This window comes from Chrysemys picta, chromosome 11, assembly GCF_011386835.1.
Source record: "Chrysemys picta bellii isolate R12L10 chromosome 11, ASM1138683v2, whole genome shotgun sequence".
NCBI classification, from domain to species: Eukaryota; Metazoa; Chordata; order Testudines; family Emydidae; genus Chrysemys; species Chrysemys picta.
In genome coordinates, this window is record NC_088801.1 from 39,888,890 (window position 1) to 39,905,866 (window position 16,977).

The 16,977-nt window shown below is 40.3% G+C and overlaps 1 protein-coding gene across 5 annotated transcripts in view; it reads left to right on the forward strand.

Annotated features, from left to right (window-relative positions):
* ITGA6 (integrin subunit alpha 6) overlaps nucleotides 1-16,977 on the forward strand; it is a 67,267-nt gene that overhangs the window by 34,880 nt on the left and 15,410 nt on the right. For 4 of the 5 annotated variants that reach the window (XM_005290467.5, XM_005290464.5, XM_065560761.1 and 1 more), the window contains exons 4-13: nucleotides 197-470; nucleotides 2,637-2,768; nucleotides 5,570-5,783; nucleotides 6,427-6,620; nucleotides 6,768-6,856; nucleotides 7,765-7,892; nucleotides 10,728-10,823; nucleotides 12,436-12,497; nucleotides 14,050-14,219; nucleotides 16,301-16,459. In XM_005290467.5, the coding sequence (XP_005290524.2) occupies nucleotides 197-470; nucleotides 2,637-2,768; nucleotides 5,570-5,783; nucleotides 6,427-6,620; nucleotides 6,768-6,856; nucleotides 7,765-7,892; nucleotides 10,728-10,823; nucleotides 12,436-12,497; nucleotides 14,050-14,219; nucleotides 16,301-16,459 (1,518 nt within the window). Of the gene's footprint in view, nucleotides 1-196; nucleotides 471-2,636; nucleotides 2,769-4,213; nucleotides 4,331-5,569; nucleotides 5,784-6,426; nucleotides 6,621-6,767; nucleotides 6,857-7,764; nucleotides 7,893-10,727; nucleotides 10,824-12,435; nucleotides 12,498-14,049; nucleotides 14,220-16,300; nucleotides 16,460-16,977 lie in introns of all 5 variants that reach the window. The other variant, XM_042860735.2, reaches the window with a different exon arrangement.

Here is a 16,977-nt window from a genome sequence, read left to right on the forward strand (position 1 = left end):
TCAACTTCTGAGTCTCTGTTGTCAATGTTCTTGGAGACATAAGTACCTAGTTTGTATGCTTACTGTTGCTAGGGGAGCATGTGGCTTATAGAGAATGGCCTTCTCATTATTTGGCTTTAATGATAATTTTGCAGGAAAAAAATATGGAAGGCATAAAATACTTTGCTTATCTACAGTATCTTTGTTTTCCTTGCAGACATGTGCACATCGCTATGAGAAAAGGCAGTATGTAAACACAGTTCAGGAATCGCGTGATATCATTGGAAGGTGCTACCTGCTGAGTCAGGATCTCACTATTAAGGACCCTAAGGATGATGAGTCTGCTATGGATGGTGGAGAATGGAGTTTTTGTGATGGGCGACTGAGGGGCCATGAGAAATTTGGTTCATGTCAGCAAGGTGTAGCTGCTACTTTTACTAGAGACTATCATTATGTTGTATTTGGTGCACCAGGAACTTATAACTGGAAAGGTATGACCCTCTCTTCTCCTATTCTAGATTTTTCAGCATTTACCCCGGTTTTGTAAATGCTAAAGTATTAGCTGATGTCACATTAAAAACTTGTAAGGCAGAGCTCCCCAATGTATGGGTGCGCCCTCCTGATCGGGGCACAGAGGAACGTTTGGGAGGGTGTGGCAGGGGCCCGGGGCCAGCCCCCATGAGGGGTGGGGAGGGAGAGCCACCCAGCCCCGCTCCTGGCCCCGGCCCTGGCTGCCTGCCTGCCTGGGGATCCACTTCCAGCCACAGCTGCTGGCCCTGCGCCCATGGTCCCAGCTGCTGGCCTTGACCCTGGCCAAGGCTCCGCTCCTGTCCCCTGCCTCCAGCTATGGCCCCAACTTTGGCCCCCTTACCCCATCTGCATTCTTCCCCCCACCCCCCCCCCCCCCCGGAGTCGTGGCCCCGCTCCAGGTCTCGGCTCTGGGCGGGCACGAGATAAAAAATTTGGGGACCAGTGTTGTAAGGGGAATTTTAAAAAATTGGAATAGCTAATGGACGGATTAGATAAGTTAACATGCTGTTGTAGGAAACCCCTACCTCACTGGTCTTAATTTTCATGCAGGATTCAGTGCTTGTTTCAAAGGGTGGAACTTTCACACTGAGTGTGTATATACATATTTTTAGCATTATTTTGCCAACATCTCATTTTTCTGCATTTGAGCAATTATTCAGACTAATGTCTGCACTAAAACTTTTATCCTAATTGAGATCATTCTTTTGTGTTTGTGACATCAGTCATCTTTTGTAGAAACTGGGGGTACCTTTCAACATTTTTAAAACCTGCAGCCGTGAGTCTCAGAGCCTGGGTCTTCAGACTCAGGGTGGGAGGGCTCGTGCTATCCTGCTAAAAACAGCAGTGCAGAAGTGTAGGCCCAAAGCCCAGGGAGGTGGGTGAGTTTCGGAGTCCAAGCTCCAGCTCGAGCCACAACGTCTGGACTGGCCCGTCCGCCTATGTCTGTAGTCAGTCTCTGAAACTTGCTGCTGCAGGTTTTTAAAACTCAGTGTAGACATACCCTAATATATCACACATTCAATATGGCAGGATCATGGGAAGATGATTGCAGACAGAGCAAATATTTAAACATTCAAGGGCAAATCCTTATGTTTTTACTCCAGTAAAACTCCGTTGACTTTAATGGGTGTTCTGCCTGAGTAAAAACTAAAGACTGTGGCAACTGGCACATATCACCTAGCAAATGTTGCAAAACTCAAAAATCTATCCATTATTTTTCTATCCTTTGGTTTATGTTGAGAAATTTTCAAATGCCCGGCCTGTTTTTTTTTTTTTTAAAGGGATTTCTTTTTGCACATCATTACACCAATAGGTGCAAAATACTTCCCTCCCCCTCCTTTAGAATGCCTGTCTGATCTTTGACTCCTGTTATACAGTGTTCTTTCACACACCTGTGTCTGGCTATGAACCATGCAAAATATTTGAGTTAAGCTCTGGCACAAGGTATACTTTTTGTGAAGACTTAATCTTCCAAATATCTGTTTCTGTCAAGAAAATTTGAACAAGCTGAAAGAGCATATTGAGTTCAGAGATTGCTTTGTTAATTGCAAAGAACTGCTATGGCAGTACATCAGTTTTATGAATATGCTTTTCCATATCATGGAAAAACATGTCTGTGCTTGGCAAACTGTTAAATATGCCTAACTAAAGAGAAGCACCCATTTTGATTAGTGTGAGATGTAGCTCTTTTTCTCTTAAAAAAAGGATGTTACCTAATTTATATTATTGGCTGCATTTAGTGATAATTTGATAGTAAAATTACTCTCAGTATTTTGAAATCTTGTGGATCTAGAAGCTTTCTCTATAATGCCTTTGCTGAAAGGGTGAAATGATACGCTGAGTGAAGAGGGTTGATGATCAGTTTATTCAGTGTTTTTGTTGACAAATTAAATAATGTATACCATATTTTCCAGATCATTGCATGGCACCATAAAGTTGCTGCATCATGAGACCCATATGTATACAATACCATGAGATTTTAAAACGTAACTTCAGGCTGTGTGCTATTCTTCCAATTCAAACATGATCACAAGGACAATGTTGCTAATGTCAATCAGGAACCATATATCTATTATTTTTCTCTCTTGTCATTCATCCATTTTTATTTTACCATTTCATTCCTTCAGGGGTGGTTCGTGCAGAGCAAAAGAATCAAACATTTTATGCTTTGGATATCTTTGATGATGGGCCTTATGAAGTTGGTAGTGAGAGTCGCCGAGCTGAGAATCTAGTTCCTGTTCCAGCTAACAGTTATTTAGGTAGGATTAAGCACAGATGGTAAAACTCTTCAGACTTCTTGAACACTCACTATCCAAATGGTGTGCAATACCATAAAATACAAGCAGAAAGCAATTATTTTATGCCCCTCTAAAATGCAACCCATATTTGGTCATTCACATCCTCCTCTACATTTACGGGCTAGCGTGAAGTATAAAATGATACTCCGTTGAGGTACCTATAAGAGCTACAAATGTAATGAGACATTTAAGAGCTGTGATGAGGACCTGCAAATTCTCAGTATGTGGTTATAATCACTCTCTAACAGTAAGTACTGTCTGTGGATTCATACTCCTAGATCACATGGCCACCAGCATGTAGAATTGGGAGCTGTAGTAAAGCCTGAGTTTCTGAGAATAACTGTTAAGTCAGCATTTTGTGTGTGTGTGTGTGTGTGTGCTGAGAGCATAAACATTGCACCCAACTACCAGTCCCTTAACTCCTAAGGCTTCTTTGTACAGCTAATGGCTGTCTTAAATAACTCAAATATAACATAGCAATTACAGATACGTTTTTAAAAGCTTTAATCATTAGCATGGATTGACACTGATAAAAATGTAGTGTGATTTTCATGATGAAAAGCAAAAGAAAACTGTCCTGCTTAATGCAAACAATGAAAAAGAAAGGCCAAATGAGAGGTGCTATTGCAAACCAGAAAGAATAAAGGCTGAATGGGATCTTTGAAAAACTGAATAGTGTCAAGAGAAAGAAGTGTCTTTCTGCTCCAAATGCTGATTTGTGTGACACTTCTACACCAGTACTCTTTACGTTTGCAATGGGTTTAACCACGTGCTAGTAAAATGGAGCCAGAATAGCTGGTGATGGGAAGAGAGAGGGATTAATTCTTAGTATCATGTTGGGGAGAGAGCATTGCCAAGGAGAGAGCCACTTAGAGTGAAGAAATGAAAGTGAGAATGAGACTTGTTACAAGAAGAAATAGAACATCAGTTGCAGTTAAATAGGAATCAGATCAAGAATTTGTAGGTGCTGGGGACCATAAATAGTGATGGTAGAGAGATGAATTCATAGCATTTCTAAAGATCTAAATGATCCATTTGGATTAGGCAGGAATGCCAGGGCTAGGGATGTTATGAAGGAGCTTTCATGCTGTTGTGAACAGAATAAGACTGCAATAAGCATGACAATAGTATTTTTGTCTTCCTGTTCATCAGCATTAAATTTTCATAACAAGGCTAATGTTGCATTTATATCCTGGAGGCTCTGTCACTCTAAAAACTCCTTTGCTTGATTTGACATGTCGTTGGAATCAAATTAACTTCCTCTTTCATTGGTAAGTACTGCAGTGCCAGCCTGGCATTAATTGGCAGTTGCTGTGCCCTAGGTTATATGTGATGTGCAGTTATTTTTACTGCCTAACTACCATATTTTTCTTCTTTGATCTCTTCCCCCCCATATATGTTCACAGGTCTTCTGTTTTTGACAAGTGTGTCTGATACTGATCCTGATCAGTTTGTATACAAAACATTGCCTCCCAATGTAAGGGTGGACAAATCCACTGGTGTGATGATGAATAGCTACCTAGGTTTGTTACCTGAGGTGACAGTATATATGGTCTTGGTCATACCTTTTGTGCGTGTGTGTGTGTATCCAGACTTTGACATAATCTTTATTTATTTAATTTTCCCCCCATTTCAAATTCATTCAAGTAAAAGCATGTAACAGCAGGGATTCAGATGAAGGATAGCTTATAAAGTAAGGGGCTTTGGAGAGGACTTGATCTGTAATGTAGCTCTCAAAATATACTGTAGCCTTCTTACCAAGCTTATCTGAAACTCTGTCTTATTTTTGTAATTGAGAATCGGAACGGCAGTGGTGAAGGATACCAAGAAAAGGAGACTGGGGGGCTTGATATTTACTTCCCTTCTAACCTAGATTTTTCCTCACAGTTTGTATGACTTTTGATATTTAGATTTATAGCACAAATTCATGCATTATCCTAATATATGTATGCAGTAATTCTGTTAAAATATGTAAAATAATAATTCAGTGTATTAACTTTAGAATTTAAACTGAATATTTAGGACTGCATGCTTTTTAAAATTTCCTTTATAGACATAATTAGCAAGTTACTGCTGATTTCACCACTACTGTATACAGCAGATTCTCAAATACTGTCTAACATTAACATAAAATATTGTGCTTGTACAATGTTTTGCATGTTTATAACAGAAAATAACATTTGTATGAAATTCATAATTGTTCATTCTGTTAGAGGCTAAGTACTTAAGCTCTATTAAAGTGGTTAGATTTATTAAATTGGTTTTAAGTTATAGTTTTTTTTAAAATATCCACCATAACCATGTGTAGCGTCTGTAAAATGTACAGATGGTTGGTGTGTTTGCGTGCATTTACACGCACATTATAGACACACTATGGATGTGTTTTTGTATGTATCAGATTTGTTTGACCAACCATCTGTACATTTTACAGACGCTACACATGGTTATGGTGGAGATATAGAGACATGTCTGTTGTAATAAAAACTTTCACTTAGGGTCTTTTCTTTCTACAGACATTACATGGATATATGCTTCATATCATTCTATATTCACACTTGTGTACTATTTCATTTATAAGGTGTTTATTGTTATAGCCGATTTAAAAGTAAATGAAATTGGTAGCATGTAGTGGATATACAGTATTTGCTAAGCTTGGTTTCAGTAGTGCTACCAGGCACCACTTTAATATAGTGCATATATATTATTTTCAGCTCTAACAATAAAAAACTCTAGCTATTGGTTTTTGTTTTCTTTTGTTCTAGGTTTCTCTTTGGACACTGGTAAAGGTATCGTTTCCCAAGAAGAGACAACTTTTGTATCAGGTGCACCAAGAGCCAACCACAGTGGAGCTGTTGTTCTGCTGAAAAAAGATACCCAAATTCCGAGAGCACTCTCGCTTGTGCATATATTTGAAGGAGAAGGGCTGGCCTCTTCTTTTGGCTATGATGTTGCAGTTGTGGACCTCAACAATGATGGGTAAGGCTCTTGTTAAGCTCATGCTATTAAATCCTAGTTTTGTATTGCTGCAGTGCATTGTATGTATAGCGTACCTAAAGATGACTTGCAAATGGAGGAAAATGTGGAGGAATGGAGTTGTGTGCCCTTCCCCCTGACTTCCAGTTTGCTTGTTTTTTCTGCTTGATTTTCACATTAGCAATATAGGGCATACTAAGTCTGGCTTCCTTTTCAGAGAAGTACACTGGCTGCGGTCTCCGAATTTATTTGAAGGGATGTGACTATTGAATAGTTTAGACTTCTTTTCTACTCATTGTTAGAGCAATCCAGCTAGATGAATAGTTGACTGAAACTTGAATAGGTAATATGTAAAAGAAACCAAGCAGAAAAAAAATCACATTCAAGCAAAAATCCTTTTAGGTCTTCTTTATACAGCACAGAAAAGAGGGGGAAAGCCACAAACTCAATTTGTTTCTTTAACAAAAATTGCCAGGTTAATTTTTCACCAATTTAATGTGCTTCCTAGTGACCTTTGCTCAGCAGCTGCCTCTTTGTTTGACCAACTTACTTACATTATATTCAGCCTGTAGTTTTTAACTTGCCAGGAATTTTCACTTATTTCTCAGAATTCTTTTAAAATTTCTGTACTTTGTTTCATTTAAAGTTGGCAAGATATTGTTGTTGGAGCCCCACAGTATTTTGACCGAGACGGAGAAATTGGGGGTGCTGTGTACATCTACATTAACCAACAAGGCAAATGGGAAGGGGTAAAGCCAATTCGCCTCAATGGAACCACTGATTCTATGTTTGGTATTGCAGTTGAAAATATTGGTGATATTAATCAAGATGGATTCCCAGGTGAGAAAATTGACCTTCGAAGATGAATGTCCATATATATATATATATTTTTTTCCTAAAACTAGATTCAGAGCATCTTACTTTATCATGACTGTAACCATTCATTGGGATAACATTTAGCTAAATCTCCTAATTCCTTTTCAACAGATATTGCAGTGGGGGCACCATATGATGATTTTGGTAAGGTGTTCATATATCATGGATCCAAGAATGGAATAAATACAAAGCCAGCACAGGTAATTAAACACCCGTTACCACCTGTGCTCAGCCTTGCAGAGCATTATAAGCATCAGAAGTTTTGTTCCACAAAAGAATATAATACTGGGCAACCTCCACAATAGGCATTGCTCTGTGCACTTTCTGCCGGCCCAGATCCTCGGCTATAGCAAAGCTCAAGAAGGTGTCTGCGCAAAAGTGGCTTTTAGCTCCTTTTTCTGCTTCCCCCAATCCTGGACTGGCTGTGTGTTAAAGGAACCTGAGGATTCCCAGGAAGCCATTGTGGCACACAACAGTCACCAGGGCACAGGGAAGCCCAGCCTTATCCTCTTTGCTGGCAGCAGGGAGGGGTGATGGTAGAGGATATATCATGGTGCTTAGATACCACAGTGATGGGAAGCTGCATAAAACCCTGAGATCGACATCTAAGCTACCCAATGATCCCACTACACTGGTACGATCTTCCTGGCTGGCTACCGTGGCTTTAGGGTTAATTTGCACTCCACACAGTGGCCATATTGCAATGCACGCTTTGTGCCAATCTGGCCTATAATATTTAAGGGCCAAATTCAGACTTTCCTTGCATCTGCCAGACCTAAGGTCTGGAACGGGAGCAAGTGCCACCTGAAAGGAGTACTTCTTCAGAGGCATGGTATTTTGGAAAAGTGCAAGTCATCTGCTGCTTTTCCATAACTGAGAACACAGGTTCAAAAAGGAAGAGTGCAAGTGAGCATGTTCTATTCACCAGCCAGTTATATTTTTCTCATGCTGGATTCCCCAAATGGTGGAAACCCAATGCACAAACAGAACAGAGGAAAGGAACATGTGGATTTGTATGTCCCACTTCTCCAGATTTCCTAGATTTTTGGAGTATAAAGCAATGATAATTACTTAAATGTCTTATTCCCAACAATCTGTTTGTTTTTAGATTCTTGATGGCAAAAAATCCAGTGTTCAATATTTTGGTTATTCTGTTACTGGAAATATGGATCTTGATAGAAACTCCTACCCTGATATTGCTGTTGGGTCACTTTCAGATTCTGTCTCTGTTTACAGGTGTGTACTGTATATAGTATTTTAACTAAATCTAGATTGGTTTTCTAACGAACTGCTTTGAAGAGATGAATGGTTTGATTCAGGTTTGTAATGCATTTTTTTTCCTCCAGAGGTTGAAAATTGTGCTGGGGAAGAATACACACATATCAGTCTGATCTCTTTTGGGTATGTCTACACTGTACACTTAGCCCAGGCTCTGACTCAGAGTTGAGTCCAAACCACCCTTCCATCCACACACAAATCAGTTTGACTTGGATCAGCAAGCACCCCCCTCCCCCAAGATTTGAAAGTATCTTGTCCCCTTATTGGTCCTTTGGGTCAGATGCCAGCCAGGTTACCTGAGCTTCTTAACCCTTTACAGGGAAAAGGATTTTGGAGTCTCTGGCCAGGAGGGATTTTATAGTACTGTACACAGGACAGCTGTTACACCCTTCCCTTTATAGTTATGACAGGGGGTGGGTCAGAGCCCAAGTCCCGCTGGGACTGAGGTCTAAGCTCTGTCATTTTGCAGTGTGGATGCTGCTCAAGCCACACACCTGGGTGAGAGGATGGTATAGAGCAGTATAGACACATTAGCATATTATCGCTTATTAGCATGGCTGTGAGAGCCAGATCCAACAACTAAACACAGGTTTACAAGGTAGTGTGAATGCTCAAGCATGGACTTGGAAACACTCAGTCCACAGGCCTGAGTCTCGCAAACCTGGGCTTAGTGTGCAGTGTAGACATACTCTTTTACAAAACTGGCTGAAAGATAACCTAACATCCCTGATGTTTAGCTTTTGTTATGAGTTTCTCAAGAAAACGTAGCAATGTTTAAGAGAACTGTAGATTATGAGCTCTTGGAATGATGCATGTAAGGTGGGATAATTATAGTGGCTATTGGGCAAATCCTGCATGCATGCATGCCCATCGTGACCAAGTAAGGCCTTAACACTGAGGAATCTGTGCATTTCTGCTGTGTGAGGGGCTAAGGGACTGAATTCAGAAAGCCCATGTAGGTAGCTCTTAAACCTGTGACATGTGGAGCTCTGCTCCATGGGGCTCCCTTCACATCAGTGTGCAAGGAGATACTGTGTGAGCGACAGGGTCAGTGGATCTGCTATTGCCTACCTATCATCCCTTGATTGGGGCAGGGACCACCTTTTACTCTGTACCATGTTGAGCATAATGTGGGACCCCCATGCTGACTGGGGCCTCTAGGTGCTACCATAATGCAAATAATTATAATCTTCCCCCCCAGGCTCTCTTGCAGATGCAGGTGCAGTAGATGTAGGGTGTACTGAAGCCCTCAGGTTACATTAGTGGCCACAGAACAGTTTGGAATCTGACCCCTTGCTGACCTCCTAAGCCTATAGCCTAGTTACTCAGGCTTTGCACTGGGGATAGGATTTGGCTGCAGAAAGATCTAATTTTGCCATTTAACGTAATTCCTGTCATCATACGGAACCACTAACACAAGTCGGAAGGGGAAACACTGGTAAGACTTTGAGGTCTGAGTCAAAAGTTTGAGGTCTCAGTCCTTATCTTCAAGGCACTCCTGGCCAAGGCTCAGGATATCTAGAAGATCGCCCCGGGATGAAGATCGTGTTTGACAACTCTGCTCCTCAGGACAGAACTTTCTTGGGGTTGGTCTGAGACTGGAACAAACTCGCAAAGGACCTAAGGACCATCCCATCATTGACTGTGCCTTCTCTAATATAAGCATAGCAGCATGCACATAATTAAAAGTCCCTAAAAATACCAAGAAAAGTACAAAAACAAAACACTCGACTGCACACAATTCTCCCCCTTGGCAGAGGATGAGAGCAAAACCCATATGTGATGGACATTAGTCATGTCATACAATACTTGGTGTCTCTCAATACTATGCTGATGAGGGCAATTTAAGTACTTATATAAACAGGAGGTGAGGACACGAATCTGGTGTGGTGTAAAAGGGGTGAGTCAGTGAAAGAATTCCACTGAAATAAGCACAGCTGCATTCAGCTTCTAAATATTCAAAAATGTACCTACTGGCCCTGTTCTGCTACAATTAATGGCAAAATTCAGAGTCATTTCAGTGGGAGCAGGGTTAGCCATTCTCTTCATCTGTGTAAACAAGCCTATTTTTAAAAAGAAAAGAAATGCACTCTTCTCATGTTTAAAACATAAAATAAAAGAAAGCTGCTAATGCAGCATTATGCCAGCAATCCTACATGCATGAAAGTCAGGAAGTGAAAAATTTATGTTTGTCTCAGCAGCCATAATTCAGCCATCCACACTGCACATTAAAGTTGACATATATGTTAATCTAAATGACTTCTGCTACCCACTGTATACACACAGGGTCTGAATTACAATTGCTGTGGGAACCATCACATTGAATTTCCTGACTTCTTGTGCATGTAGAATGACAACCATAACATTGCATTAACACAGAGATTTAAAAAACATTAATTCAAGTCATGACCTTCGTGGGTTTTCAGGGTTGTTCGGCTTCTCTACAAAATGCTGAAGAAGAGCTCTATTTTAAGCTCCAAAGTTTCTCTCTCTCTCTCTCTCTCACCAACAGAAATTGGTCCAATAAAAGATATTATCTCACCCACCTTGTCTCTTCAAAATGCTGTAAGTTTTATTTCTAACCTTTCTGAAACTCAAAACATTTCTTTGAATAGTACTAGGATGTAGGGAATCTTCACAGCAAATCAATGCAAGTATAAGAGTCTGCTGCTTCTGTTAAACTCAGAGTAACATATAATTTATTTTACTAATTGTAACTTCCCCCACTTTTTTCCCCCCCTCTCCTCACACCTGTTCCCCCTCCCTTCCGCCCCCCCCCCCCCAAAACAAAAGATCTCGGCCTGTTATAAGCATTAAGAAAACCATCAAGATATCTCCTGACAAAATTGACCTGAACAGAAAGTCCTGTCTGAAACCCAGTGGAATCTGGTAGGATATTTATTTTGTTGTAAGCTTTGGCATATTGAGTGCTTCATGTTTTCAGTGTAATGGGGATGGGCATGCGGACCCACTGAGCTGAAGGGAGGCATATGCAGTATGATTGATAGATGTGAAACATATTCTGATTTTTCTTGTCCAATAACTGGCTTTGCTTCTGAAAAGTAAGAATGGGTTTCCATTGGTTGCCATCTATGTGCATTTATTCCCTGTCCTGTAACTTTTATAATTTAGAGCCTGTAACTCTTAAAGCTTTATCCAGACTGGAAAACCTATTCATTGTATGGCAGATTCTTAATCAAGATCCCAAAAGGCAAAGGTTAGGTAAATAGGGGATAGGAGTAGTAGACTTCTTCAAGATGACATCATGTTGGGCAATAATAAAATTTTATCATACTCTTCCTTAGAAACTTACATTTTAAAAAGTTTTTAATATAACTTCAGTGCAAGAATGAAGTGGTTGGTGTAAATGTGTATTGGTCCCATGGTGTCCCATGTGATCTATCACTCTCTGTTTCATTCAACATACATGCATGTTTTAGAGAGCCTGGGATGGCTTTTAATCACTGGCACTAAATGGAAGTTTAAAGACCAAAAATAAATAACTTTTCAATGAACATTGACACTTTGTAACAAACTAAAAGTGCAAACTACCAGAAGAAAAAGAACAGATCCTTTCAATCTGAGTAATACAAAGAAGGGCTTGATTCTTCTATACTTACTCTTAATGAAATATTGAGGCTGCCGGACCACTGTAAGAGGGTAGAAGGCATGGGGTGTACTGGTGGTAACTTGTGAGTTACATCCACAGTGAAGTATCATATGGGTGTTTTATATTAGGAAAGCTGAAACTGGAAATACCTCCCCATGTATAGAAAGTAAATTAGAAACCAATCTAGTTTTATAGAAAAACAGATCTTGATAAACATAATTTGGTGCCATTATCTCCTCATGCACTGGCTTTTTATAAGGTGCTCTACAAATAGTGACAGTCACAAGAACCAATTATCTACTTTAGATATTTAATAGCTAGAACTTTCCAAGTGGAAGAAGACTTCTGTAGTAAAGACCCATTAGCAGACATTAAATAAATAAAAAATAAAATATGTTTTACATCCTGCTGCGGCACCAGTGTAAATGATTACACTGGATGCAGCCAATAAAGAATCAAGACCATTCATGTTAAACAGTCAGACTAAATATTTCCTACCCAATCACTGGCTCAGGTTTCAGTCTCCTGTAGTGTCATAATCCAATTAGTTCTCCAAGAGATCCTCCAGCAAATAGAGAAAAGACAAGATTTTTATTTATTTAAATGTGAAAAATAATTTGCTTTTGTAAAAACTTCTTGAAGCCTTTTTTTATTTTATTTTATTTAAAATATCTGAAAGAGTAAAAGAGAGAAGCACTTTTTCTTCTGGCTTTGTAATTTACCATTCACTGAGAAGCAAAATGCCAGTTCTGTTAATTCATATAATATGAATCATATTGTAAAAGCCAGGACAACGGACAGGTGACTGTATTGTTTAATGAAATATTCAAACTTTCAATCTGTTGGATCATCACTTCTTAACATTAATTTTAAATTCTTGACTCTTTACAGCATGGATGTTGAAGCATGTTTTGAATATATTGCTAACCCCAAGGACTTCAATCCAAAAATAAGTAAGTAGTTATGACTGTTTATCTACTTGTCATGAGGTTTTTTATTTGCTTGTTTTTTAAGGCTATTCAATGTTCTGGAAGAACAAAGCTGTGGTCAATAAAAGTTATCTGCAGAGGCAGGTATGTAAATGATGTAACACACTCACGCTGTGTCTGCCAAATCTAAAATGTAATTCAGCACATGCTGCCAGTACTAGCTGTCACTTGAGAGCTGTAGCCTGAGCTAACAGAAGTGTAGCATTCTGTAGAAATGTAATTAAGTTGCTTGGGTGAAAGCTAGATTTTGACTGGTTCAAAGCCGTGTAGTGTGTGCCAACAAACACTCCCAGAAGAACTGTAAAGCCTATTCACACACCAGTGTCACTCCATAAAATATAAAGTTTTAAAATCCTGTTTGATAAGTAGTATTTGCTGTTTGTCGAGGGACTTTTCCTACAAACTTACTACTACGGGTGTTCCTCACATGAATGGTTCCTTGGGAGCAGCAATTGGGAGTAAGGATTACTTGCGTGTGTAAGGATTTGGAGGCCTGTGCAATAAACTTATAAAAGTTTAAGAGACCAATTTCAGATGTTTTCTATTTTTTCTTAAGTGACCAAAATACTGCTTTTGTTGTACCTTGGGAAGGTGTAGGGGTTGTGTTTGTTTGTTTGTTTGTTTTTTTGGGCGGGGGGGGGGGGGAATGTTACATGGGAGGGCTTTAAAAATTATTTTTTCTTCTGACTCCTCATCTCCAGTCTGTGTTTATTGGGGACAAGCAGCCAAATGCCCAAGGAACTGCTTGAGTACAGCACTCTAATGCTGAGTACGGCACAGATCCTGCAAACACATGAGTAACTTTATGCTCATTAGAAGCCCTGTTGACTTCAGTGACTATACATACCTAAGCATAAGTGTTTACAAGATTAGAGCGTATCATATCTGCTGCTTAGCCAGGCCCTGTAATATTAATTCAGCTCTGTGGGTACAGGGTAGATTAAAACTGAGCAGGGTCTATATCTACCAAAACCTCATGTGGCTAGAAGGGCACTGACTTGCATGGTGGCTTAGATACCACAGTCTCTATATAAATACCTAACAGTGGATGCTGTTGTCTCATCCAGCCAGGTGCTTGTGGGGCACATCAGGGAAAAAAGAGAAAGTTTATGTGGGGCCTTCACAATGTTTTGTGTTCCAGCCTTGCCTCTGCTGGCTATGCAGTGTATTTACCATTTGTATTGTCACAGCAGTGTGCACATGGGGGACAGGAAACTTTTCTTTAAAAAAAAAAAAAAAAAAAAAGGGGCAGCTTATTAATTGTGAAAGCTCCTTTTGGACATGTGCAGGGAAAGGGAAGCTGGCTGTCAAATGGGAAATGGCCAAAACAGGCAGATAATTAAGGTTATGTTTCAAAGATGGCTTTGCAAACAAAGGAGAGTAGTTAATAAGCCCATTACTGGACAGTGTGTAGTTCTCCTGGCTAATATGACAAGCCCAACTCATAAATTAGCATTCTTAGTGCTATAATATTTCCTAATTGTAGTTCTGTATTTTCCTTTTATTTTTGATCTAGAACTTAACTATACTTTTGAAGCTGAAAATGACAGGCGGCGGTTAGGCCTGCCATCTCGAGTTCAGTTTTCTAAGCATCTGTCTGAGCATCTGTCTGATCAGTTCATTGGACATATAATTCTAGGAGGACAGAATAGAAAAGAATGTGTGAAAACCTCTCTTGTGATGCAGGTAAAGTGATGGGAGAGTATTTTATTTTTGATTTATACCCAATAGAAAAACTTCTATCCTGGGCACCAGGTACCTTTTGACATAACTTTAAAGTATGACATACAAGATAAAGCCAGCACCACCTTCTTTCTTCAAATGTGTGTTGGGGGGGAAACAATCAGAAGAAACAAAATCAAGCTCAAACTGACCCTGACTCTCTCATGAATGCTATCTCCTACCTCCCCAAAAGCCTGAATTAAAACATATGAGCCTTGTAGTGTGCCCTGAAGATCAACAGACTGAGGCTTTCAGAACAAAGGAGAGGGAGTAAATTACAAAACTGAGGACCCTCATGGAAGACCTGTACACAAGAACAATGGCTACTCCTAGGGGAATTCTGCACACACACACACAAAAAATTCTGTGCACAATATTTTAAAATTCTGCATATTTTGTCAAAATAACACAATATAATCATGCCAGTTTCAATTATTTTGGTAATTTATTTCAAAATATCTGTCAGCAAGTAGGTCTGTAACAATACAGACCAAAAAAAAAAAGATTCAGGAAACTCTTTTTGACAAATAGACTCCTTACTAAGTACATTAATACATAACTTTGAGTAATAATTAATTTAAAGTAGAATACAGAAACATATTTCCTGCACCTCTCAGAAGCCGAGCGAAGACTTGGGGGAGTCAGAGGTAACAGAGGAGCTGCGGGAAAGAGAAGGAATCTGGGAGTGAACCTGGAGGGTTGTTGTGTGTGGGTGGGAGAAGTATGGAACAAGTTTATTTGGGGAGAAGGGATTGTTACGGAGTTAGGGAGCCTCCCTCATGCAGACCCTGGCTGACCTCTAGCCTCTCCCATTCAGTCAACCACATCTGCCCCCATCCCCTGCTGCCCCTCCTCTCCCTGTCTCCATGTGGCCCTGCAGCTCCCTTCCCATTCAGTCCCTGGCTCAATGCTATCACTCCACTGGCTCCTGAGTCAGCTCCCCAGTCTGTCCCTCCCACTAGCCCTTCTGAACCCCACTCTGATTTCCCCAGCAGCCCCATGTGCCCCCTTCTGTCCCTCCCGTGTCTCCTCACCTGACCCCCCCCCTCCCCCCCCCGTGAGGAATCAACCTTTCAGCCAATGGCCGGCTGCTGTCTCTTCTGGTGCCACAGCCACCCCTGGTGGGTGAAAGGCATAATTGCATTGCCTCTCCAGCAGAATCTATATTCTGCGAAGGGAAAAAAAAAAATCTGCGGAGACCATGAATTCTTTACATATGCAGTGGCACAGAATTCCCCACAAAACTAAATAGCCTTGGGCATTTAATGCGGTTCCTAGTGGATGGAAAAAGGATTGTTATGGAGGACATTGTCCATTATAAATTTATTTTCCTGGAGGACTCTACCATGGGGCTGAGTGTGAGGGGCAGGAAAATGATCTTTGCACTCCAGGCCTAGTCTGCGACCAAGCAACAGCCTTGGAAGTGTCACTGTTGCAAGCCAATTTTTGCTTCACTTTTCCTTCCACAATTGAATGAATCCTTTACAGCTGTGGTTTTCAACCTGTGGACTCTTGGTGAACTGCAGACTATGTCTCAGGGGTCTGTGAAAGGTTGCCATTACAATAGAACAGTGGTTTTCAACCTGCGGTCCATGGATTCCTGGGAGTCTGCATACTAGGTCTATGATTTCCAAAGGGGTCTGCACCTCCATTTGAAATATTTTAGGGGTCTGCAAATGAAAAGGTTAAAAACCACTGCTCTGGGGGGGGGGAGGGGAGTATGTCCACTGTTTCCTCTTCTAGTGGGTGGTTATTAAAGATATGATGCTTACCTCTGTGTTCCCAGATGTTATTCCTAGTGATCATTACCTGTGAGAGAAATCATTCGTGAACCAATGGGCCGGGAGTTCAGATGGCCCTTACCAGCATGTCTGTTGTTAATATTCTTTAAGTCAATGAATACATTCAATTTTTTTCCCTTGAGAAACATAGTGAAAGCATCTTGCTTGCACTCTAAACAAAACAGAATATATATTGCTTAGTTACCAAATCTAGTGGGATTTTTTACACTGTGTATTAAATAAGCTATTTCAAATGTTTAATAGGAAAATATCAAAGATAAACTACGTCCCATTCCTGTATCGGTTGGCGTTAAAATCAGCGGCTCAGAATCCAATTTACCATCAAAGAGAAGACTAGGAAGATCACTTCCAGATCTTGTTCCAATTCTAAATTCAAATGAACCAGAAACAGTGAACTCAGAAGTAAGTCTCTTCTTGAATAGATCTTTGGCAGATGATGCAAAGTGGATTGTTAAGCCAACAAAACACAAAGTTTGTATGACAGAAGAGTGGACAGGTTGGGTTATTTGCATAGGTAATTAGTTCCAGAATAGTCTTTAATATTCAACTCCAATTCAGGAGTGTGTGTGTGTGTGCGCGCGCGCGTGCATGGCACATGCACTTGTATCAGAAGTCACTGAATTAAAGGCTGTAAAGAACTAAGCTATGACCAAAGAGAAGTAAGGATTATATGGGCTCTCATCACTTGTGGTAGCAGAAATTTAAAACGTGCTCCTGCATCCTCCTAAAACAGAAGTGAAGATGGCACAGCTGGTTAACACACTAACTTTGCACCCTAGAAGACTCAGGTTGAAATTTAGCTTTGGTCACAAGTGAAAATTAATTGAATTGTCTCATCCTTGTGAATGCGTCTCCCACATCACACGAGCACTACACAATTAATGTTTGCAGCGTCAGGGTACCCTGGAATGATTGTCCCT